A 23161-nucleotide genomic window follows, 5' to 3' on the forward strand; every position below is an offset into this window, starting at 1 on the left:
CTCACAATTTGTTCGTAATTTTACTCTTTCCTGCAGCCTTTGCGGGGTCCCTTTAGAATCTTGCAACAAATGGAGCCGGGGGCGGTGACACCTCCTCCCGCCTGCTTCTTTGATAATTGAGGGAACCTCATGTTGAGATCTCACACTTGTCATCATTTGATAAAAAGCTAGGTTTAACTGGCCACTGACACAGATGATTTGGGGGAAAATTATATATTTTTGGGAGGGGGCGCTGCTGAAATCCACAGGCTTCATACAATTCCAAACAAAGCCCCACATATGACTTCAATTACCACCAAACATTTCCAGTTCCCCTCCCCCAACATAAACTAACACAAGCAAACACTTCGAAGTAGGGGTTCTAACTTAACTTTCTCCCTTGTCCGGAAGACAGCCAACAAAGAGTGGTAAGGCACCATTTCTCCCATCACCATTTAGCTAAGAAAGCAAGGTCCAGGGCTGGGAGCACTCTTCTCTGCCCCACCCCCAGCCAAGTAGGTAAGGGAGAGAGGGGAGGAGGAGGTGTGGTTTGGTTAAACTAATAAAATGTTACAACCCTGTTAAATACAATTAAAAGGATAGATCTCTCAAAGATAATTAAATGCACTTTATTATGATGATTATTAGCTTTTAATTTACACTGTTAAGAAACGGAAGATGGCGAAAACTGAGTTATGTGGCATACTTGTATTCAAACTAATCCTTTGGAATTAAAATTCTAAAATATTCCAAATAGTTGAGGGAAATAATATGTGTTGGAAACTGGAGTTCTCACACCAGCAAAGATACTTTTAGACATCACTTCTCAGGAAGTTAACTTAAGAGAAGTCTTGACAGGCCAGGCACTGTGGCTCACGCCTGTAATCCCAGCACTTTAGGAGGCCAAGGCGGGCAGATAACGAGGTCGGGAGTTCGAGACCAGCCTGGCCAATATGGTGAAACCCTGTCTCTACTAAAAATACAAAAATTAGCAAGGAGTGGTGGCGCGTGCCTGTAGTCCCAGCTACTTGGGAGGCTGAGGCAGGAGAAACGCTGCAGTGGAGGTTGCAGTGAGCCAAGATCGCACCACTGCACTCCAGCCTGGGCGACAGAGCAAGACTCCGTCTCAAAAAAAGAAAAGTCTTGACTTTATCTGTAGGGGCTCAGGGGAAGATAAGAAACATCTGCTTTAAACATCCTATCAATCTTGTGATATAGAATGTAATGTAAACACTCAACCCACCCCCACAGCCACAAAGGGCCTGTCCAGAGACTTCTTCTAAAGCAAAGATACCACCTTTTTTTTTTTTTCATTTTTTTCTGGACAAGTTTTAAATAAACCAGTCTTTTTCTCAAAGGAAAACTAAAAAGCCCACCAGCCCAGCAGTCCCCTCCCTCCAACCCACCCGTCTTTATCACTTTTTGAAAAAAATAAGCCCCAAACAACAACAAAAACCCACACAAACCAACCCAGAAACTGCTAACCTGAACGCCAGAGATTTTTGGCTGCGGGGGTGAATAGACTGCAGGGAAAGAAGGGAAGAGATGCTAGGAGGTCTCAAACTCCCCAGATTTGCAAACAAGTGCTCAAAGGCGAATGCTTCCCCTAGACATGAAGGGAGGCAGGATCAGTACTCCTGGTGGGGTGTATGTTGGTGGGGGCTGTTTCAAAACACACTTCAAAAAGCATTTTTGGGCCACTGGAAGCACTTGGTGCAGCGAATTGAAAAGAAGAGAAGCCAGACAGGAGAAAGATCTTCCAGCCTGCAGGGGAGTGGGCCAGGGGGTGGAAGCCATTCCTCACCGGATCTCTGCCCTCTCCTCACCAGCACACCCTGACCCCGATTTTTTTTTCCACGTCTTCATCTCTGTTGGGACTTTTCCAAAGAGTGAGTGAAGAAGACAGGACAAATGAGTAGGGAAAGAAAAGGGGGAAGGAAACAAAACGAATCCAAGTCCTGTTCAAAAATATCCAACGGCTTCCACAGGCCCAGCGTCAGAGAGGAGGCTCACAAATTTGGCTTTTATATTAGTTGAATGGAACAAACTCCTAACGACTCAAAGCCAACAAAAACAGCACTCAGGCTGGGTGCCTCTCCCAGCAGGCCCAGCCCTGCCATATCACCAAAAAACTCCAAAAGTGGGGCGGGTTTTGAAGGGCACTTAAGAAAGAGAACCTTCCCCCCAACTACACTCCCCAACACACACACACCTCATTCTTCAGCCCTGGCGCCCACACCCCTGTTTTTTTTTTTCCTTTTTTCTTTTAAATAGAAAATATATATAATTAAATTTACAAAGACTATTTACAGTTTTAATTACAAACCTTGTGGGGGTGTTGGGCAGAGAGTTCTCTTTTAAAAAGCAACCTAAAAGTGAAATGGTTTCGATCGTTTTTTATTTAAAAAAATAAAATACGGAGTCTGTAGGGGCCCCACCCAGGGCGGAGGAAAGCGCCGCGCGGTTCCGGCCTGGGGGCGTCCCTCACACGGTGGTCTCACCGTGTCGGCTGTTGGTGAGGCGAGTGTAGAACTTCCTCCACGAGTGCAGCGTCTTGCCCGACCAGATCCAGAAGCCCGACGTGATGCCCACGATGAGCGTCATGAGGTATTTGATCATGTAGACCGTGAAGTCGGGCGACATGCGCGGCGTGTAGTGCGCCGGGCACGGGATGGCCAGGCTCTTGCAGTGCTGGCTCACCCACGAGCGCTCCCAGTGCTCGCGGAAGGCCTGCTCGTAGAAGTAGCAAGCGATGACGATGGTGGCGGGCACTGTGTAGAGCACGGAGAAGACGCCGATGCGCACCATGAGCCGCTCCAGCTTTTCGGTCTTGGTGCCGTCGTGCTTCATGATAGTGCGGATGCGGAAGAGCGACACGAAGCCCGCCAGGAGGAAGGACGTGCCGATGAACAGGTACACGAAGAGCGGCGCTAGCACGAAGCCCCGCAGCGGGTCCAGGCTGTTGAGGCCCACGAAGCACACGCCGCTCAGCAGGTCGCCGTCGATCTGGCCCATGGCCAGGATGGTGATGGTCTTGACGGCCGGCACGGCCCAGGCGGCCAGGTGGAAGTACTGAGAGTTGGCCTCGATGGCCTCGTGGCCCCACTTCATGCCGGCTGCCAGGAACCAGGTGAGCGACAGGATGACCCACCAGATGGAGCTGGCCATGCTGAAGAAGTAGAGCATCATGAAGAGGATGGTGCAGCCCTCCTTCTTGGTGCCCTGCACCACCGTGCGGTAACCGTCCTCGGAGAAGCGCTCGTTGCACACCACGCGCTCCTGGAGCACGAAGCCCGCGATGTAGGCCACCGACACCATGGTGTAGCAGCCCGATAGAAAAATGATAGGCCGCTCTGGGTAGCGGAAGCGCTGCATGTCTACCAAGTACGTGGTGACAGTGAAGAAGGTGGAAGCGCAGCACAGCACCGACCAGGTGAGGATCCAGAGGCGCGCGAAACGCGTCTCCTCCTGTGAGAAGAACATGGAACCATCGGGCCGCGCAGGTTCGCAGGGCGCAGCACAATCACGCTCGCCCAGAAACTTGTAGCTGAGATAGGATGGCACCTTGAGGACGCGCGGGCAGTGGAAGGGGTGCTCCAGCGTGGCGTAGCGCGGGGGAGCGCCGCCGCCGCCCGGGCCACCCGGGGTGCCCCCGGCACCCGGCTGCAGTCCCGGCGGCGGCGCGGTGGTGAGTAGCGCGGGCGCTCCGTCCTCGGAGTGGTTCTGGCCCACGCAGATCTGCTCGGCGCCGTGGCGCGGGAAGTGCTCGCAGCGCAGGCGCTCGGGCCACTGAAAACCGAACTTGTTCATGAGCGCTTCGCAGCCCTGGCGCGCGCGCTCACAGATAGAGCGGCACGGCGGGATGGCCTGTTCCAGCACGGTGCACACGGGTGCGTACATGGAGCACAGGAAGAAGCGCAGTTCGGGCGAGCACTGCACCTTCACCAGCGGATAGAACTGGTGCACCTCCAGGCCTGCGTCCTCCTGGTTCGTGTGGCCCAGAAGGTTGGGCATGATGGTCTGGTTGTAGGCGATGTCCGTGCACAGCGGGATGGAGATGGGCTGGCAGAAGCCGTGGTCCGGGATGGAGATGCCCTTCTCCCCGTGGAACTGGGCCGGCCCGGCGGCGGGCAGCAGCAGCAGCGGCAGCAGCAGGCGGGGCAGGGCGCTGCGGGGCCGCATGCTGGCCGCCGCCCCCCACCCGGCTCCTTGGCGCCCCCCCCGCCCCCGCCCCCAACCCGGAGACTGCGCTTCTTCCCCGCCGCCTCCTCGCTGCGGCTGCCGCCTCCCGCGCCTCTTTGCAAACTTTGCTCGCGGCCGCAGAGTTGGGGAGGCCGGGCGGGGGAGGGGGCGGTGCGCCTGCCCGCTTGCTTGCCGCGGTCGGACTGAGCCGCCGGAGACACCGCGCGCCGCTGCCCTCTCTCCTCTTCCTCCTCCTCTCGCCTCTCAGCTCCCCCTCTCCCCTCCCTTCTGCACCCAGCGACTTCTTTGTGCCTCCTCCAGCCCTCACCTCGGCCTCTCCGATCCCAATTAGTCGGTTTCAAGGGGGCCCCCGCTGGCGGCCCCGCCCTCTCCTCAGCCCCCCAAAAAAGGGATCCTTGAAACCGCCCCGTCGAGCTCTAAGCACCAACCCAAAATGTGCTCTCGGCCAATCAGATTTAAACCCGAGGACCAGGCCCGAGGGCTGGATTGGTCGACCACAACATAATGAGATCAGCAACCAGATGCCAACAAAACTTTCCCCCCCCTTTTGCTTTTTAAAGAGACAAGCTATTATTATATTAAGGGCTGTTTGCCCAGCCCGGGATTTCTCCGGAGTTGCCGCGGCGAGATCGGGGGACACTACTCGACCCTGGCTCACTCCTCTTCCCGGGCCGAGGTGCTCTGCCGGGTGGGGACTCTTTAAACCCTTGCCCCCTCCCCCGATCCTCGAACCCCACCTATTCCTAGTCCAATTTTTCAAATCGAGTGAAAAATCTCAAATTTAAAAATTAAAACAGACTTTAAAAAAAACTAACAATTTACAAAGACCTTTTCTGTCCGCTCTTTCTGGAGCCCAGACGAAAGTTTCACTTCACTTTACACGTAGACCCCTCGCCCTCCCCCTCCACACACCCTTAAAAACCCCTCTGAAAAATGGTATCCTGTCTCTTTAAGAGACTCTTAAAGGGACCAGGACTCCGAGGCGTAATTGCCCCGTAGCCAGCACAAAGGAGCCCATTATGGTTCTTTGTGTTCGGTGGCACCTCAAAGTGAGAAAACTCAGGAACTCGGAGGCCCGGAGCTGGAGGGTTGGGGCGGGGGGCTTGGAGGGAGCGAGGGAAAGGAGAATGGCCGGGAGCTGCGGCTTCTCCCTCCCTCTTCTTCTGCGGCAAATCTTAATTGTGCAAAGTAAAGTTTAGTTGCCCTAAGGAGGAGGTCTTAATCGAAAGTTAATGGTGGGGGGCGGGGGGTGACGGGCAATTTTGAGTGAAGGGACGACTCTCTTAGGCCTGACGAACGTTTGAGGGAATTTTCCTTCTGCCTCCCCACCTCTACCGCCGCCCCCTAAAAGCTTCCAGATCCCGTCTCCAGGGCGAGAGGGGAGTTTTACCCAAATCTTAAGTGGTTCCACACCAGAGAGGGGTGGCGTGTGTGACGCGGGAGGAAACTGGGGGGTTGTGGTGAATTATCCCCTCCACATCTCTCACCTGGTAAGGGGTGGGGTGTGGCCAGCAGGGTTCCTGCTACTTTTAGAATTTTTCTTTTCCCTTCTAGGATTTTAAATTTGGAAAGGGGTCCAGGAGGAATTTGCATGTAAATCTCCTGGGCCTGATACTGGATGATGGATCAATTATTTTCTGTTGTCTCTCCCGAGGGACAGGGGAAAGGGGGGACTTAAAAAGAAGAAAGAAAATTGAGTTTAGAAAGCCCCTTTGCTTCACAGTATGGGCCAAATCCTCACAGTCTGGTGAAATGTTTCTTGCTCCAATATAGAAAAGAATTGTTTTAAACAACAACAGCAGCAGAAGAAAAATAACAAAAAGAGGAAAGGAGTAGGGAGAAGGAAAAAATATTCTAAGTAGATGGATACAAAGGGATCCAGGTTTGACAGGATTCAAAAAAAAAATTTTTTTTTCCTGATTGAATGAATGATATAAAGATGTTCCGGTTTCTTACAACTTGAAAATGTTCCTTATTACATCCTGGGGAATTTGCCTTTTCCCTACACCAGGATGAAAGTTTTCCTTCAAAATTGGGGCATGAGTGGGTGTCGAGGGAGATATGCCTTTTTTTGTGCATCCCATTTCCGGCCCACCCATCTCTATTCCACCAGCAAGCCCATTTTCTCTCAGATCAGTCTAAGGATGGGAATGTTGTCCTCTCTCTGCTCCATCTGAGCCTGAGCTTTTGATCCTCAGATCTCCTGCCTAGTCCATCTCAAAGCATCTTGAGAGCCGGTACCAAACATGGAAGCTGAGCAGTGGAAACAAAAATCAATGACAGGCTCCTATACCCCATTCAGGAAGCTCGCAGTCCGATAGGAAATTGAGAGCAAATCTCCAATGTAAACGCAGCATCTTCAATTTCCTTCCATGACAAACCCGTTTTCCTGGCCTAGGGCCAGGTCTGAATGACAGTTATCCCCTCTCCAGCCACCCCAAGGCAGACGGGGAGCTAGGGAGCTGGAAACAGGAAATAGAGGACATTCTTCCATTCACTCAGGCAACCTTTCATTCCTTCAACACACTTTTTTTCTTATTTCAAACCACCATAATAGGGGCTATGGAGAATGTGGAAAAAGATGACAGCATCTGCCCTTCAAAAATTTATAGTAGGCCGGGGGCAGTGGCTCATGCCTATAATCCAGCACTTTCGGAGGCCGAGGCGGGCAATCACCTGAGATCAGGAGTTTGAGACCAGCCTGGCCAACATAGTGAAACCCCGTCTCTACAAAAAATACAAAAATTAGCTGGGCATGGTGGTGCATGCCTGTAGTCCCAGCTACTCAGGAGGCTGAGGCAGGAGCTGAGGCTTGAACCCGGGAGTCGGAGGTTGAAGTGAGCTGAGGTCGCGCCACTGCACTCCAGCCTGGGCAACACAGCGAGACTCTGTCTCAAAAAAAAAAAAAAAAAGAGTTTATAGTAGCCCAGAAGAAAAGTGATTCCACAAAGATGTTACACTTGTCTAGCATTTGTACATGAAATAAGGAGAAATCACGGTATTTCATGTTTACTCTTGCCTTTCACGTGAGGGACCTGAGTGTGAACAGGACCAGAACCTGCATCTTCAGATTACAGGCCTACCTACATCACTTCTCATTCTGCCAACCTGCCTCTTGAGTACAGGAGCCCTGTAACTAAAGGATGTAATTTGTTATTTGATAGATACAGTATTTAGTTCTGAGTTTTTAAAAATTAGCTTGGGCAGGATGCAATGGCTCATGATTTTAATCCCAGCACTTTGAGAGGCCAAGGCAGGAGGATTGCTTGAAGCCAGATTTGAGACCAGCTGGGACAACAAGTGAGACCCCTGTCTCTACAAAAATTTTAAAACATTAGCTGGGCATGGTGGCGCATGCCTGTGGTCCCAGCTACTTGGGAGGCTGAGGTGGGAGAACTGCTTGAGCCCAGGAGGTTGAGGCTACAGTGAGCTGTCATCATGCCACTGTGCTCCAGCCCAGGCAACAGAGTGAGACCTCTAAATAAATAAATAAATTAGCTTGGTCATTGACTTGGACCCATTTGTAACTCTGCCACTAACTGTACAGCCTTGGAACAGTCACTTTTACTTCTTTGAACCTCAGTTTTCCCATCTGCCAAGTAGGAAACCAACAGATTTTAAAAATGTGAGACTCCACATCCAACATAATTTCAGAATGACAAAAATACATTTCATAATCATAAAGCGCCTTTTAAAACAAGAAGTTACATTGAATTAAATATTTATTCAGCAGGCATCCTGGGAGACCTACGGTAATGGCTACCCTTTTTTTTTTTTTTTTTTTTTTTTAGACGGAGTCTCGCTCTGTCGCCCAGGCTGGAGTACAGTGGCACAATCTTGGCTCACTGCAACCTTCACCTCCCAGGTTCAAGCAATTCTCCTCTCTCAGCCTCCCAAGTAGCAGGGACTACAGCCGGGTACCACCATGCCTGGCTAATTTTTGTATTATTAGTAGAGACAGGGTTTCACCATGTTGGTCAGGCTAGTCTCGAACTCCTGACCTTGTGATCCACCCACCTCGGCCTCTCAAAGTGCTGGGATTACAGGCGTGAGCCACAGCGCCCGGCCAATTGCTACCATTTTTTGAGCTCCTGCTAAGTTCTGCACATGTATATGCCTACAAAGTGGGTATTGTTTTTTGTTTATAGATGAAGAATCCACCTTAGGTGAGATCTGGCAACTTTCCCAAAGTCACATAGTATGTGGCAGGGGTGAGATTAAAACCCAGGCCTGTTTGGCTCTTAAAGCTGTGTTCTGTCTCCTGCATCACATAGCCCCTAATATCTGTAAGAATTGTGTGCTCTTATTCACTTAACAAATTTATGGCCAGGCACGGTGGCTCATGCTTGTAATTCCACTTTGGGAGGCTGAGGCAGGAGGGTCACTTGAGGTCAGGAGTTTGGAACCAGCCTGGGCAACATAGCCAGAACTCATTTCTTTTTTTTCTTTTTTTTTTTTTTTTTTTGAGACAGAGTCTCACTCTGTCGCCCAGTACAGTGGTGCGATCTCAGCTCACTGCAACCTCCACCTCCTGGGTTCAAGCGATTCTCCTACCTCAGCCTCCTGAGTAGCTGGGATTACAGGCGCGCGCCACCACACGCAGCTAATTTTTGTATTTTTAGTAGAGACGGAGTTTCACTGTATTGGCAAAGCTGGTCTCAAACTCCTGACCTCACGATCTGCCCACCTCGACCTCCCAAAGTGCTGGGATTACAGGTGTGAGCCACCATGCCCGGCCTCATCTCTTAAAAAAAAAAAAAAAAAATTACACTGAGTACCAGACCCAACCCTTTGTTCCTATGGAGCTCATGTCCTAGTGGGAGACACTCACGTTGACTGCACAGTCACTGACATGGATGTAAAAGTGCCACGGGATTCAGTGCTGTGAAGGGAAGATCCGTAGTTCTTTGAAAGCATAATTGGGGAGGGAATCTGACTGAGTCGGGGAGGGCAAGAGAGGCTGTGTGGTTGGAGTGAGGAGCAAAGTAGGACGAGGTAAAGAGGCCAGCAGGGATCAGAGTTGCAGGGCCTCACAGATCATGTGTGAGGTGTTGGATGTAGAAACATGAACTCACAATCTAACAGGGAAACAGACATGTAAACAGACAAGGCAGGGACAGGCATTCCAGACAGAGGGAACATTGTGTGCAAGGGCGTGGTGGGGTGAAATAGATGGAGTAGGGAGGCAGCACAAGACTTTGGCCCTGTGAGAGTCCCACGTGCATCTAGGAGAACGATGGCAGAGGAGGCTTTAAGTAGTCAGAGATCTTGGATACCTTGCACACGGTCTGGGCTCCTGGAGATGAGGATATACTGGAGAGTTTTGGGAAAGGAAGAGGTCACATTTGCATTTTAACTAGTGCATTTGGGCAGTTTTGAGGAGCATCATGCCGGGAGCCTGAGATGAGATACTAGTTACAGATTGATCACAAGAGACCAGGCAAGAAATGGTGAGGGCAGGAACTGAGATGTGACAGTGCAGATGGTAAGGAGAGAGAGTAAGGGAAGAGATCAACCAAGGCTCTGACCTAGGTGCCCTAATGCTATTAACCAGGCTGGGAAATGCAGGGAAAGGGCAGATAATGAGTGCAGTCATGCAAGCCTGGTCCTATGGCATATCCAAGAGACGGTGTCCAGAAGGCAGGCGAATAATCTAACTCAGTGCTCAGGTCAGAACTCTGGGCTAGATTTAGATCTGGCACCTTCAGCCTATGTCTGATGGTATGAGCACGGCTAAGATCACCTAGGGAAGATGGATAGGGTGGGAAGGCCAAAGCTTTGGGGATGTCAACATTTAAAGGCCCTGGGGCCAATAAGGAAGGAGACTGAGAAGAGGTGTTTGGGCCAGCAGAGATTCTAGCCAACATGAGGATGTCACAAGGTTTGTTTCTTCTGGGTCTGAGAGCTTCAAGTCAGGTTTTTGTTTTCTTTCTTTGTTTTTGTTTGTGAGACAGGGTCTTGATCCATTGCCCAGGCTGGAGTGCAGTGGCTCGATCTCACTCATTGCAACCTCTGCCTCCCTGGTTCAAGGGATTCTCCTTCCTTGAGTAGTTGGGATTATAGGTGTCCACCACCATGCCCAGCTAATTTTTTTTTTTTTTTTGAGACAGAGTCTCGCTCTGTCCCCCAGGCTGGAGTGCAGTGGCTCGATCTCAGCTCACTGCAAGCTCCGCCTCCCAGGTTCACGCCATTCTCCTGACTCAGCCTCCTGAATAGCTGGGACTACAGGTGCCCACCACCATGCCCGGCTAATTTTTTTGTATTTTTAGTAGAAACGGGGTTTCACCATGTTAGCCCGGATGGTCTCGATCTCCTGACCTCGTGATCCGCCTGCCTCAGCCTCCCAAAGTGCTAGGATTGCAGGCGTAAGCCACCATGCCCGGCTAATTTTTGTATTTTCAGTAGAGACAGGGTTTCACCATGTTGGCCAGGTTGGTCTTGAACTCCTGACCTCAAGTGATCTGCCCACCTCAGCCTCCCAAAGTGCTGGGATAACAGGTGTGAGCCACCGCACCTGGCCCAGAATTTTTATTTTTCTTATTTCAGTTGTGAGAATTAAATGAGACAGCATATGACACTCACTATGACCTGGTGCTAGGCTAAAAGCTTGGTAATAGTAGCTATTATTTTATCCAATAAATTATTGAGCATCTACTATATGCAAAGCAGATGGTCTGCAGAGACTCAGCCTCCAGCTTCAGGGAGCCTACAGTCTAGGGGGCCACATTCTGCTATCGCTCCCTAAGGAACATTTCTCTTTAGTCTTGGGCTTCTGCTGTGGGCTGGGAGCCTAGGTGTCCCCAGTGCACAGAAGTGCCACTTCTCCCCCAAACCCCGAAGTACCACTGTTAATCATGTCTGCTTACAAATCTGATATCTAGGACCAGGTGGAGTGGTTCACACCTGTAATCCTAGCACTTTAGGAGGCTAAGGTGGGAGAATTGCTTGAGCCAGCCTAGGCAAGATAGCCAGGCCCTATCTCTACAGAAAATTTTAAAATTAGCCTGGTGTGGTAGCATGCACCTGTAGTCGCAGCTACTCAGGAGGCTGAAGCGGGTAGATCACTTGAGCCCAGAAGTTTGAGGCTGCATAAGCTGTGATCACCCCACCGCACTCCAGCCTGGACAACAGAGTGAGAACCCATCTCAAAAAACAAACAAACAAACAAAAAAACAAATCTGATATCTGGGATAATTGTTGGGTACCTACTGTAAATCTGCTGCAGGGTCCATTCCCCCGTTCTGTAGGATGGGTTTGGCAGGAGCAGAAATCTCAACCTAACAGGAGAGCAGAGAAAATAGCTGTTGGAGTGGAAAGAAACCTGGTCTGGGGCTCCAAATGTCTGGGCTGCAGGCCTGGCTCCAGCCCCACTGGCCCAGTAGCTTAGGCAAGTCACCGTCCCTTCCTTAGCTGCAGCTTTTTCATTGATAGAAAGGGATTATAAAACGATTTATTGATTTTACCCTTGAGCCAGATGTAGGAGGCTGTGAGAATATGATGCTTGGATCATTGAAACTCTCCTTGCTTCATGCCACCCAAACAAGATGAAAGACTTGTGTGTCACAGATAAGTGAAATGACAGTCAGCAACATCCAACACACACAGGCATGCTCAGGAGAAGAGCACGGAGAACTTCTCTCCGCTAAGGAAACCTGGGGAGATTGCCTAGGGCTCCCACTCCCCGCAAAATATCCTCCTGTCTCTGGCCTTTCACCTTCCCCCGTCACAGTTTAGGTAATCACACATGTCCAGGTCTCCTTGCACGTTTTCCTCTAGAGCCCTTGCTTTCCAGAGAAGCTGTCCCCTCTCTCTGTCCTTGAGGGCTCATTAAGGGACAATGCCTGGTATGGTGACTCCCGAGGGAATTCCCCCTGCTCCAATAAGCCTGCCAGAGGACAGGTCCCCTCTTTGTTTCCTCAATTCTGGGTCAGTGTTCTTTCCTTTTCAAAGCACCGAGGTCCCTCCACCCTAAAGAGGGAAGGGCTATGTGTATCTGTTTAGGAGACAGAGATCAAGGAAGAGGACTTAATTTCAGATACTTTAGGAGCCTCAATGGTTTTATTCTCTAAGCAAAAACGTTCTGCTCTAAACAGGGTGGGTCCTAGATACTTTGTGGAAAACAGGTCTGAGCATTCAGAGAATCAGTCTCCTTGGCTCCCCTCTCCCCTGACCCACACAATATGCCTCTGCTTTAGGTGAATTCACCTTTCCTCCTCTCTCCCTGAACCTGTCCATCAAGACCTTGAATCCACCTTCAGGTGAGGTATCAAATTCCTTCTCCCTGCACTCCATCCTCCATTTAGATCTCAGGGAAATGACCCTTAGAAATGGGCCACAGACCGGGCACAGTAGTAATCCCAGCACTTTGGAAAGATGAGGCTGGTGAATCACTGGAGCCTAGGAGTTGGAGACCAGCCTAGGCAACATGGCAAAACTGTCTCTACTAAAAATTAAAAAATTTTAAAAATAAAAATAGCCTGGTGTGGTGGTGCAAGCCTATGGTCCCAGCTACTCAGGAGGCTGAAGTGAAAGGATCACCTGAGTGGAGGCTGCAGTGAGCTGTGATCCTGCCACTGCACTCTAGCCCAGGCAACGGGAGTGAGACACTATCTCAAAAAGAAAGAAAAAAAAGAGAAGGAGAGAGAAATAAAAGTAAGAGAGACAGAGAGAGAGGAGAAAGAGAAAGAGGGAGAAAGAGAAAGGAAGGAAGGAGGGAGGGAAGGAAGGAAGGAAGGAAGAAGGAAATAAAGAAATGGGCCACCAAATAATCAGGAGACCTAGGACTCCTGGAATTCCAATTCCTGACAACTTGTAGGTTCCTTCAGTGCACCCTGCCCCACCCCTGCCAAGTTCCAAGGCTGCCCCTGGCTTTGGGGCAGAGGAGGAAGGAGACTTAGCAGAAAATAGCTGTTACCCCTTTATCTCTCCAATGTCTTTCTTCAAGGTCTCTGGCAGGCAAAATGGGCCATAAAAGGATTAAACAGATGTAACAGATGATCTATTAATTAAGGGCCTTAATTGGCCCAAGCCTGGGCTGAGCAAGACCAAGGTGTGGGCTGCTCAGAGCCAAATGGGGAAACAGGATCTAGAAAGCCAGTGCTAGGTTTGGCTAGTGAGGTTCTTGAGTGACTCTGCCTTCTAGAACAGGAAATAAATGTCCCTGGGAATGAATGGTTTCGATATTTTGTCTTCCAGAACCTTCTAGAACCTAATGCCAAGGGGAGAGGAATAGGGAAGCCTGAATCATAGCTCTGACCCCTCATAGATATGGAGGGGTCTTTGGGGTGATGGGTGTGGGGGTGCTCCCTTGGGAGGGAGGAAAAGGTAGGTTGGCTTCCCAGCTGGAGCTCCCCTCCTGCTCCAGCAGAGCCCCACTCTTCCACCCTGGCTGCCCCCCTCCCATCTTCTCACTCTGCTCTTTCTTTTCCCCCTTCCTCATTTTCTACTCCTCCTTCTCCCTCTTGCTTCTCCCAGAATGTCTCTCCTTTCTCTCCAGGCTGGGCCACCTCACCCCCTCCCCTTCCCCTTTCCTGTAACTGAAGCTGTTGTTGGGAGTTGGAGGAGCTGGGCTGGTTTGAAAGGAGGCCCTGCTGCTTTTCAGGGAGGAATTGAAACTGTGGAGCTGGGGGTGAGGGGAGGCAGCAGAGAGGGAGGGGGGTGACTTGAGAAATCAAAGCAGCTGCAACTCCATCTGGGAAACCAACTTTGATTTACTAGCAAGGACCTGGCTCTCCCACTACCCCCACCCTTGCCCACTCCCCCTCCTTCCCTGGACTTTGCTTTGTGGTGATAACTGGGGGATGGGGGGACGGACCCCCTCCCAACATGGAAGCCTGCTCTTGCCCTGGGAGGACCAGCCTAGAGGAAGAAGGCCTGGGGGACTCTGCTCAGTCAGGCTGCAGATGCGGCTGAAGGGGGGCCCAGCATCTCAGGAACTGGGTAGGAGAATGGATACCCCTGGGAAGGAGGAAAGCCTATTGTCCAGGCAGCCTGGCCCAGGCAGACTCAGCCCTGCTCTGGCTTGGGGCGACCCCCTCCCTGAGATGTGGGGCTGGGATGGGGGCACAGAGGAAGAAGGCCAGGGCTTTTTCATTTATCTATGGCCTTCCCCTCAGAACTGGGGGGCTTAGGGTCCAGGGCTGCCTGGTAAGAGCCAAGAAAAGAAAATGACTGAGAAGGAAAAAGGAAAATCTATTGTAATAGACTATTTTGTGTTGAAATTCAATGTGAGCTATGGAGGACATTGGGTTCTGGTAGGGACTTGAGGCCATTTTGGGTGGAAGTGCTACCTTTCTCCTCCCTTCCTCTCTTGTACCCTCTGTTTTACTTTTCTTCTCCTCTGTCTAATTCTTAAACCCCTCAAGGTTGAAGGGGCTCTCTAACCAAACCCCTGCAATAGAAATAGGATCCCGAAGGTCCTAAACCCCCGGGGCCAGGGTGGAAATTCAGAACAAAATGAGTCATAACTTCAGGAAATGCTTATCCATGTTGTCGGCTGACTCCATCCAGTCCTCCTTGGTGGGGTGGTGAGTTTAAATCCCTGGACTCCTGGGTTCTAGGCAGACCCCCACCTTCTCCTGAGCCTCCATCACAGCAGCATTTTTCAGGGTTCAGCATCCAACTTTCAGGACTAGCTCTTAGGAGAGAAAGGGACTAATTCAGCACAAATCTAACCTTTTCTGCTCACTGCTAACCTTTCACTGCTCAAATCTAACCTTTCACTGCTCACTGCAGTGTCTGGGACTGCCCCATCAGAGCTCCTGCCCAGGGATAAAGTTTCTGAAAGCTGAGTCCACATGCATCAGTCCACATGCTGAGTCCATTATGGCAGGAGGGGAAATGGGAACTGGGGTTTGCCTGTTAGGACTATAGATTCCTGGGCCCTGCCCACTTGTCCAAATATACCATCCCCAAGCGATTCGTATGTGCACTCTAAAGCTATCTGCTTTCCAAACCTCCAGACCATTCAATTAGCTTTCAGAGCCCTAGTTGCTTTTTTTTCTCTCTCTCTCTTCCAGATGAGGTCTTGTTTGGTCACCCAGGCTGAAGTATGGTGGCACGATCACAGCTCGCTGCAGCCTCAAACTCCTGGGCTCAAGAGATCCTCCCACCATTCCCACCGCCTTCCTATACTGCAGAGGTTGGAAGCCAAAAACCTCACCTCTCAGCCTCCCTTGCAGCTAGAGCTCTGGATGCAAAATGTGCTTATTTGAGATTTGGAAGGTGGAAGGGAAATGAGGTCATGTTCTTGCTGCAGTGGCTATTTCTAGTGATCCCTAGGTGCAGTTACCTTGGCTTAGTTACAATGGAAGCCTTTTTTTTTTTTTTTTTTTTTTTTTTTGATAGAGTTTCACTCTGTCCCCCAGGCTGGAATACAGTGGTGTGAACTTGGCTCACTGCAACTTCCCACTTGCGGGCTCAAGCGATTCTCAGGCCTCAGCTTCCTGAGTAGCTGGGATTACAGGTGTGCACCATCACACCCAGCTAATTTTTGTTTGTTTAGTAGAGACAGGGTTTTGCCACGTTGGCCAGGCTGGTCTCAAACTCCTGGCCTCAAGTGATCTGCCTGCTTTGGCCTCCCAAAGTGCTGGGATTACAGGCATGAGCCACTGCAACCGGTCCCAATGGTAGCCTCTTGATCCCCCTACCTGCTAGTGGCAGAGGTAGCAGCTTCTACTGGAGGGTCATTTCTGTGGCTTAGTGACAAAGTCTACTCCTCCAGGCCATCCAAGTTTCACAGACACCTAGTTTCCTGCTTGTTTTAGTCTGCTTGGGCTCCCATAACAAAATACTACAGATTGGATAGCTTAAATGACAGAAATTTATTTTCTCATAGTTCTGGAAGCTGAAAGTCTGAGATCGGGATGCCAGCATGGCTGGATTCTGGTGAAGGCTTCCTTCCTTGCTTGTAGATGGCCACCTTCTCAGTGTTCATGTGGCCTATCATTGGTGTGTGTAGGTGGGGAGAGAGAGGTTTCTTTCTGTTCCCCTTATAAGGCCACCAATCCTATCAGATTAGGGGTGGGGACCCTCCAACCTCGTTTAACATTAATTACCTCCTAAAACCCCTATCTCCAAATACAATCACATTGAGGGTTAGGGCTTTAACATATGAATTTTGTGGGGCCATAATTTAATTTGGTCTATATGTATTGCATCTTTTTTTTTTTTTTTGAGATGGAGTCTTACTCTGTTGCCCAGGCTGGAATGTGCAGTGATGCGATCTCGGCTCACTGCAGCCTCGACCTCCCAGGATCAAGCAATCCTCCCATCTTGGCCTTCTGAGTAGCTAGGAGCACAGACACATGCCTGGCTAATTTTTTCTATTTTGGGTAGAGATGGGGTTTCACCATGTTGCCCAGGCTGGTCTGGAACTCCTGAGCTCAAGCAATCTGCCTGCCTTGGCCTCCCAGACTGTTGGGATTACAGGCACGAGTCACTGCACCTGGCCTGAATCTCTTTTTTTGATAAAACACTTAGAGCCATTCCACCACTGTAAATCCTTGAAGTCTCCTTCTCTGTGGTGCTTCCCTGATACCACCCCTGTCCTTTCCCTGAGTTGATGTTTATCTTATGGCATTTAGCATGTGGCATGTGTTACCTACATATGTCTAACTACAGCCTCCCCACAGCCCAACAAGGTAATCTCTTGAGGGCAGAGGCTGTGTCTTAGTTTTTGTGCATACCTTAGTGCCTTGCATATCATAGGCACCCAAGAAAAAATTGTTAAATGAATCAATGCTCTCTGTAAATAGGGCAAGGTCTGAAGAACTCCCTGAGCTGGGTAATCTAGAGACACAAGCATCCTGTCCTGGACAGCGAGCCCAATTCCCTTTCCATACATTCTGCCCTGCCTCTGAAACCCACACTTAGGGAGGGGAGAAGCTCAGCTCTGAGGATGAAAAATGAGCAAGGTTTCTAGGATGCAGATTTCTAGTCTCCAGTTTTGACAAGTATCTAGTTTCTCAAAGCCACATTTAATTACAAATATGCCCTGTCTCTACAAAAAAAAAAAAAATTAGCTGAGCATGGTAATGTACACCCATAATCCCAGCTACTGGGAAGGCTGAGGCAGGAGGACCTCTTGAGCCCAGGAGGTCGAAGCTGCAGTGGGCTGTGATTGCAGCACTGCACTCCAGCCTGGGTGCCAGAGCAAGATCCTGTCTCAAAACAAAACAAACAAAAACAAATCTATTCTGATCTCCAATCTGAGAAGGGGTGAAGTGACAAATAAATCTGACATCATCGTGAGAACCCATGAAGTGGACGTAGGACACCTGAATGCTCGTGTCCTGGTCTTGGTGCTTAATACTTTTCTGACCTTCAGTGAATCTTTTTACTTCTCTGAGTATCAGTTTCTCCATCTGAAGAATGGGCACAATAAGTCTGTCCTGTTCCCTGTGAAGTGAGGACTGAATGAGAAACTGGATTTGTAGGGACAGTTGCTTTGGGAAAGGAAGCTCAGATGGTACATGCTGCTTTGTAACCCAGAAGCAGAATATTAGCCAGAGGTCAGCCTGGGATCCTGGACACAGGCACCTAGGGCAGACCTAGTCACGAGGCAGCATGCTAGGCAGACAACTGTCCTGGACTTGGACTCAATGGATTCAGCTCTGCTTCCTCACTGCATTCCCTGAGATAGGTCACTCTCCCTTTCTGAAGCTCTGACTCTTCATCGATAAGATAGGGACACTAATCTTCTCTTGAAGGGTGGGGAAGATAAGATGAAGTGGTAAGTGACTTCACATAGTGGATGCTCAATATAAGCCTTTAGTGTTGGTTTTTCCTGCTCTCCCTAGATCCGGCAGAGGCAGCTGGAGAAGGAAGTTTGCTGGGGAGTTGGGGCAGGTGTCAGACTTCTAAGACCCTGGGGGTTGGTTGCTTTCTCCCGTGACTGGATCACTGATTAATCCTTGAGGAATCTCGAGGCCTAAGGGTTGGTAGTCTAGAGGGACAAATATGTGAATACTGGTTAAAGAAAGAAAAAATCTACAAGGGACTTCAGTTTTGGGGATAGATTGATATAGCCTCTTTGAAGCTGGGGCTGACCCAGTCACTCTGCAAGCATCTGGTTGTGCATACCTTAGTGCCCCTCCTCCAAACTCTTCCAAACATCTCTAAGGGTCCCAAAAGGGTAGAAATGGACTCATTCAGAAGTGAAGAAAGGGATCAGGGCTGCAGCTCTCCATAGCTCCTGTCAGGCCCCTTGGGAGGAGCCTGAATGCTGGGGCGGCTTGTGGGGGGGACTCCAATGATGGAACCGGGAGAGGCAGTTCCTACCTTGTGGATGGGGGTCACTAGGAAGGGAAGAAAAACACTTCCCTCCTCTCCCCGGGAAGCTTTCCTTCCCTGCAGCTGGTGCCCCAAGGATCCCCGCCCCCCATCCCAGGCCCTTCCCTTAGAGAGAGCCTGCTGAGCCTGGAATGAGAAGAATCTGAACTACAAACAGACCTCCCAGAGGCACCCCCAACTCTTCTCTAACCACTCCTAGCCAGCAAAAGGCTGGCTTCCTGGAGTGGAGGCAGGACTGGGGTTTGGGCCTTGGAGAAGGGGCCTAGGTGGGGGCGGTGGGGGGATATTTTTTCCTGGAGAGAGAGGGGAGGGAAAGGTTGAGGTCAAGATAAGGACCAGGTCATACAGGAACCATTTTCCAGGCAAAGGCACGGTGGCTCAGCACTTTGGGAGGCCAAGGTGAGCAGATCACTTGAGGCTAGGAGTTTGAGACCAGCCTGGCCAACATGGTGAAACCCCGTCTCTACTGAAAATACAAAATTAGCCAGGTGTGCTGACAGGCGCCTGTAGTTCCAGCTGTTTGGGAGGCTGAGGCACAAGAATCACTTGAATCCAGGAGGCAGAAGTTGCAGTGAGCCGAGATCACGCCACTGCACTCCAGCCTGGGCGACAGAGCGAGACTCCATCTAAAAAAAAAAAAGAACCATTTTCCAAACCAAAAATCATCAGAACCAGCAAGAATATACTTGCAGGGGCTATAAAATTGGGGGTGTGAAATTAAGCCTGCCCCAGAATGATCCAAGCTATGAGGTCTGTGCCCCAAGAGTGACAAGCAATTGCCCAAACCCAAATACAACCTAGGAAGACAGAAAGAACCTGTTGGCGCCCCTGCCCCCACCCCCACCCCCTTGGCCTCTCTCTCTTCCTGTCTGAAACATTCAGTTGAGGTGGCCTCCAGGGGACACGCTCTCCCAGCCCTGTCTGGGCTGCATAACTGAGTCTAAGAAGCCTGTGAATGGGCTTTGGGGAGTTGAGGGCAGGGGTTGGAAGCAGAGGGAAGATGGAGACACCAGCCAAAAGGACAGATGGCACAGAGCCAGAGGAGCCCCTCATGCCTGCCACACTTTCCCAGACCCTGGCCTTCTGCCCACTGTCCCCTTAGCATCCCTCCTCTCACCTGGACCCAGTCTGGGGCTTTGATGTGAGTCAGCCAGGGCTGTCAGTGCCCAGGGATGCCAGGCAGTGTACCAGTGGGGGAACCCTGGGGAGGGGACCAGGGAGGAGAGGCTGCTGGAGCTGGAAGCTGCCTGAGGCACGATGACCTCTTTGCAGGGGCCTCTCTCTCCAGCTTGTATAACACAGCTCCTGCCAAGGGTGGTATAGAAAGGCACAGAGCCCACAGCGGGCTGGGGAAGGCGGCTGAAAAGGCAGCTTAAGGGCTTCCTGCTGGGTGAGATGGATTAGGGGCCTGTGGGGAGGGAGCCGGGCAGTGAGAAAGGCACCGGCCCAGCGCCAGAGCCCCTTGGCCAAGACCCTCTGGGAGCAGGAGGCCCTGGGTGTCTGGCAGGAGGCAGTCAGATCAGCATCCTCCACTTGGCCGAGGGGCTGGGAGGATGGGGACCCAGCCGGAACGACACACAGGGATGGGGAGCTAGACCCCGGGGCCCCCAAAATAGAGGGGGGAAGGAACGGAGGAGACATTTCTCGATGAAGAAGTGGACTTCTAGCAGGAAAAGGGAGGAGGGAAAGAACTGACTTGCCCAGCGAATTCTATCCTTGTCATCCCGCTGCCTCTCAGAGTGAAGGTGTCATCCCAGAGGTTTTCTGCTGGGAGGGGAGGGGACAACCCTTCCTATCCTCCAGCCAGCCCTCTGCTTCTCAAGGACCCCAGTGTGGAGCTGAGAGAAGGGGACCCACATGGTCCTAAAGTTTCCACACAAGCATTGATTTAGGAGAAGAGTGCAGGTGGCCACTAAGACAAGCTGTGCTATTGAGAAACCCTGGGTGATACCTTGGACGGTGACAGTCTCCGGCTGGTTTTGCTCTGGCCTTGGGCTCCATTTGTCTAGTCTGTGAGATGGGATCCCTGAGGCCACACCATGGAGTGGGATGAGCATTGGCAGAGGTGTCAGGGGATCTGACTTAAGCTCTTGGAATCTTGATTTTTTTCACCAAATATAGAAAAGAAGAGTCTGTTCCATTGATTAGATAGTGTATCATTAAGAGATGACATGTGGCCCAGCGTTGTGGCTCACGCCTGTAATCCCAGCATTTTGGGAGGCTGAGGCGGGTGGATCACTGAAGGTCAGGAGTTTGAGACCAGCCTGGCCAACATGGTGAAAACCCGTCTCTACTAAAAATACAAAAATTAGCCAGGAGTGGTGGTGGGTGGTAGTCCTAGCTACTCAGGAGGCTGAGGCAAGATAATCACTTGAACCCAGGAGACGGAGTTCGCAGTGAGCCGAGATCGTGCCACTGCACTCCAGCCTGGGCGACAAAGTGAGATTCTGTCTCAAAAAGAAGAAAAAAGAGAAAGATATGACACGTGCATTGTGGAAATTGCAAAGTGTGATATGGACATGAGGTATCACTATCCCTGAAGTGCTTGTGTGTGTGTATCCATCCTTTTGATAGATGTTCTAGGGGAGGGGAGGGGACACACTGAGAACCAGGGACTGCCATACGGGATGCGTTGCATCTTTCCATATCTTCACAAGGATTTTGAGAGGATGATATTGTCCCCATTTTACAGATGAGAAAACTGAGGCTCAATAGCTGATATAATTTGCCCAAGTTTATAGGAGCTCATAAAAGGGGGCATCTGAATTAGAAAGCAAGATTCTTGGGTCTCTAACAGGTTATGTGGCCCCAGGGTCTGGAAGCATTATTCGTAGGTCTCTATGTTTAGAGCAAAGATTCCCCAAAGGTTTGAGTCCTTCTTCTCCCTCTAGTTAGGCTCAGTTAGGAACTAACTTGGATTCACAAAATCCATCTCCTCAGAGTACAAAGGGTTAGGGAGGGTTTGCAAAGTGGGTGAGAAAGTCTGAAATGGGCCCAGATGACCAGATAAGATACACGTGGCCACTGGGGACATTCTCTAGAAGGGGATCCAGGGATGGGTACTTCAGCCTCAGGGCATCCGTGGATCAGAGCTGCCCTGTCTCCCATCTCAGCGGGGCCAGCCCCCTTCTTTGTGCTCTTTTTTTTCCCACAGTCCAGCAAGGGGGGTACTGGGATCCCAGGCCCACCCCCTCCTGCTGGGCAGCACCCCATCAACCCCCACATAAAAAGCTTGAGAGTGGAGAAGGAGGGGGGCATTCTCACTCTGAGGAGGCCTCGGCACCCTTCTCCCTTTCTGGGGAACAAGAAACTTGCTGATGGCTTGGGCCCCTTCCCCAGCCCCTGGCCCCAGCCCTGGCTCCCCCAGACAAAAAGCTGCTTTACATGAGAAGAGCGGGCTGGCCTGGCCTTACCCGGGCACTCAAAGAGGCGGTAGCCCCTGACAGCCGCGAGACTGCCCCTTCCCCCACGCCGAGGCCTCGTTTAGTTGCAATTAGCAATTCTTTGCATATCCCCCCACGGGGCTGAGAGGGACGCTCGCCCTCACCTCCCAAACCCAGCCTTCAACCTTTCGAAGCCTCCCAGCCGCGGCTTCCATCACTCTCCTCCCTCCTCCCTCCTCCCCAGTCTCCTCCTCACTGCCCCACCCCCAGCTCGCAAACTAGCTCATCGGTTTCCTGAGTTCTCCCAAGAGGGAGGCACCCAGAGGGGCCAAACCTAGGGTGCTCAGGGTCAGGGTGGGGGTGACCCCCTCCTCGATCCACACTGCCCCTTCCCTCCTCCTTTCCCACTTGCCACCCCCTCTCCAAATCAGGCGTAGCTTTTGGATCGCTGGGAGGGGAAAGATAGAGGGAAAAGACGTTTTAAGAAGAGACCTGGGGCTCACGCCTGTAATCCCAGCACTTGGGGAGGCCGAAGCGGGCGGATCATGAGGTCAGGAGTTCGAGACCAGCCTGGCCAACACGGTGAAACCCCGTCTCTACTAAAAATACAAAAATTAGCCGGGCATGGTGGCGCACACCTGTAATCCCAGCTACTTGGGAGGCTGAGGCAGGAGAATCGCTTGAACCTGGAAGGCAGAGGTTGTAATGAGCCGAGATCGTGCCACTGCACTCCAGCCTGGGCGACGGGGAAAAAAACAAAACAAAACAAACAAACAAACAAAAACAAAAAAAGAAAGAAAGAAACAGATCTGAGGGTGAATTGGTGGCACAGAGATTCGGGGTGCTTGAGGAGGGGAGGAGGCTCTTTCTCGGAGGGAGTCGGGGACTCACCTCTTCTCCCCAGGCTGGTGGGCCTCTCCTTCATTCAGAAGGGCTTCTCTGCAGGGCCGGGGACCTAGAGCCCTCTGATGCCACACCAGCCAGGCAGTGGTAGGGTGGTGCAGCTTTGGAAAATGACTAAGAGGACATAGAACCCCAGAGCTCTTGTGTTTAGGCTCACACAAATCCACTCCTCAGTATTTGGTCCACCTGAGGCAGGCGTGGGGGTGGGGGTAGGGTAGGGGAGGGAGAGTCAGGAACGTCTTCAAGCCCTTGATCCACATTAGTTTTCCCCAGGGCCCTCCCCTCCACTCCCCCCAGTCTCCCGTGGACTTTTCTTGACCCCACCAAGGAGAGCCCCTGGTACAGCGGGTGCTCTAGAGCTGGCAGAGAGCAGGGGACCAGCCAGGCCTGCACTCCCCACA

The 23161-nt window shown here is 51.2% G+C and overlaps 1 protein-coding gene across 1 annotated transcript; it reads right to left on the reverse strand.

Moving 5' to 3' along the window:
- Positions 1-607: 607 nt before the first annotated feature.
- On the reverse strand, positions 608-4788 carry FZD2 (frizzled class receptor 2). The gene has a single exon (XM_004041575.5). The coding sequence runs from the start codon at positions 4159-4161 to the stop codon at positions 2464-2466; it is 1698 nt and encodes a 565-aa protein (XP_004041623.1). The 5' UTR covers positions 4162-4788; the 3' UTR covers positions 608-2463.
- Between the last annotated feature and the right edge of the window lie 18373 nt (positions 4789-23161).

Source organism: Gorilla gorilla, chromosome 4 (genome assembly GCF_029281585.2).
Source record: "Gorilla gorilla gorilla isolate KB3781 chromosome 4, NHGRI_mGorGor1-v2.1_pri, whole genome shotgun sequence".
NCBI lineage: Eukaryota > Metazoa > Chordata > Mammalia > Primates > Hominidae > Gorilla > Gorilla gorilla.

Excerpts from the sequence above, each read along its gene's own strand:
- FZD2 (XM_004041575.5), bottom strand. The coding sequence starts at position 4,161 with ATGCGGCCCCGCAGCGCCCTGCCCCGCCTGCTGCTGCCGCTGCTGCTG.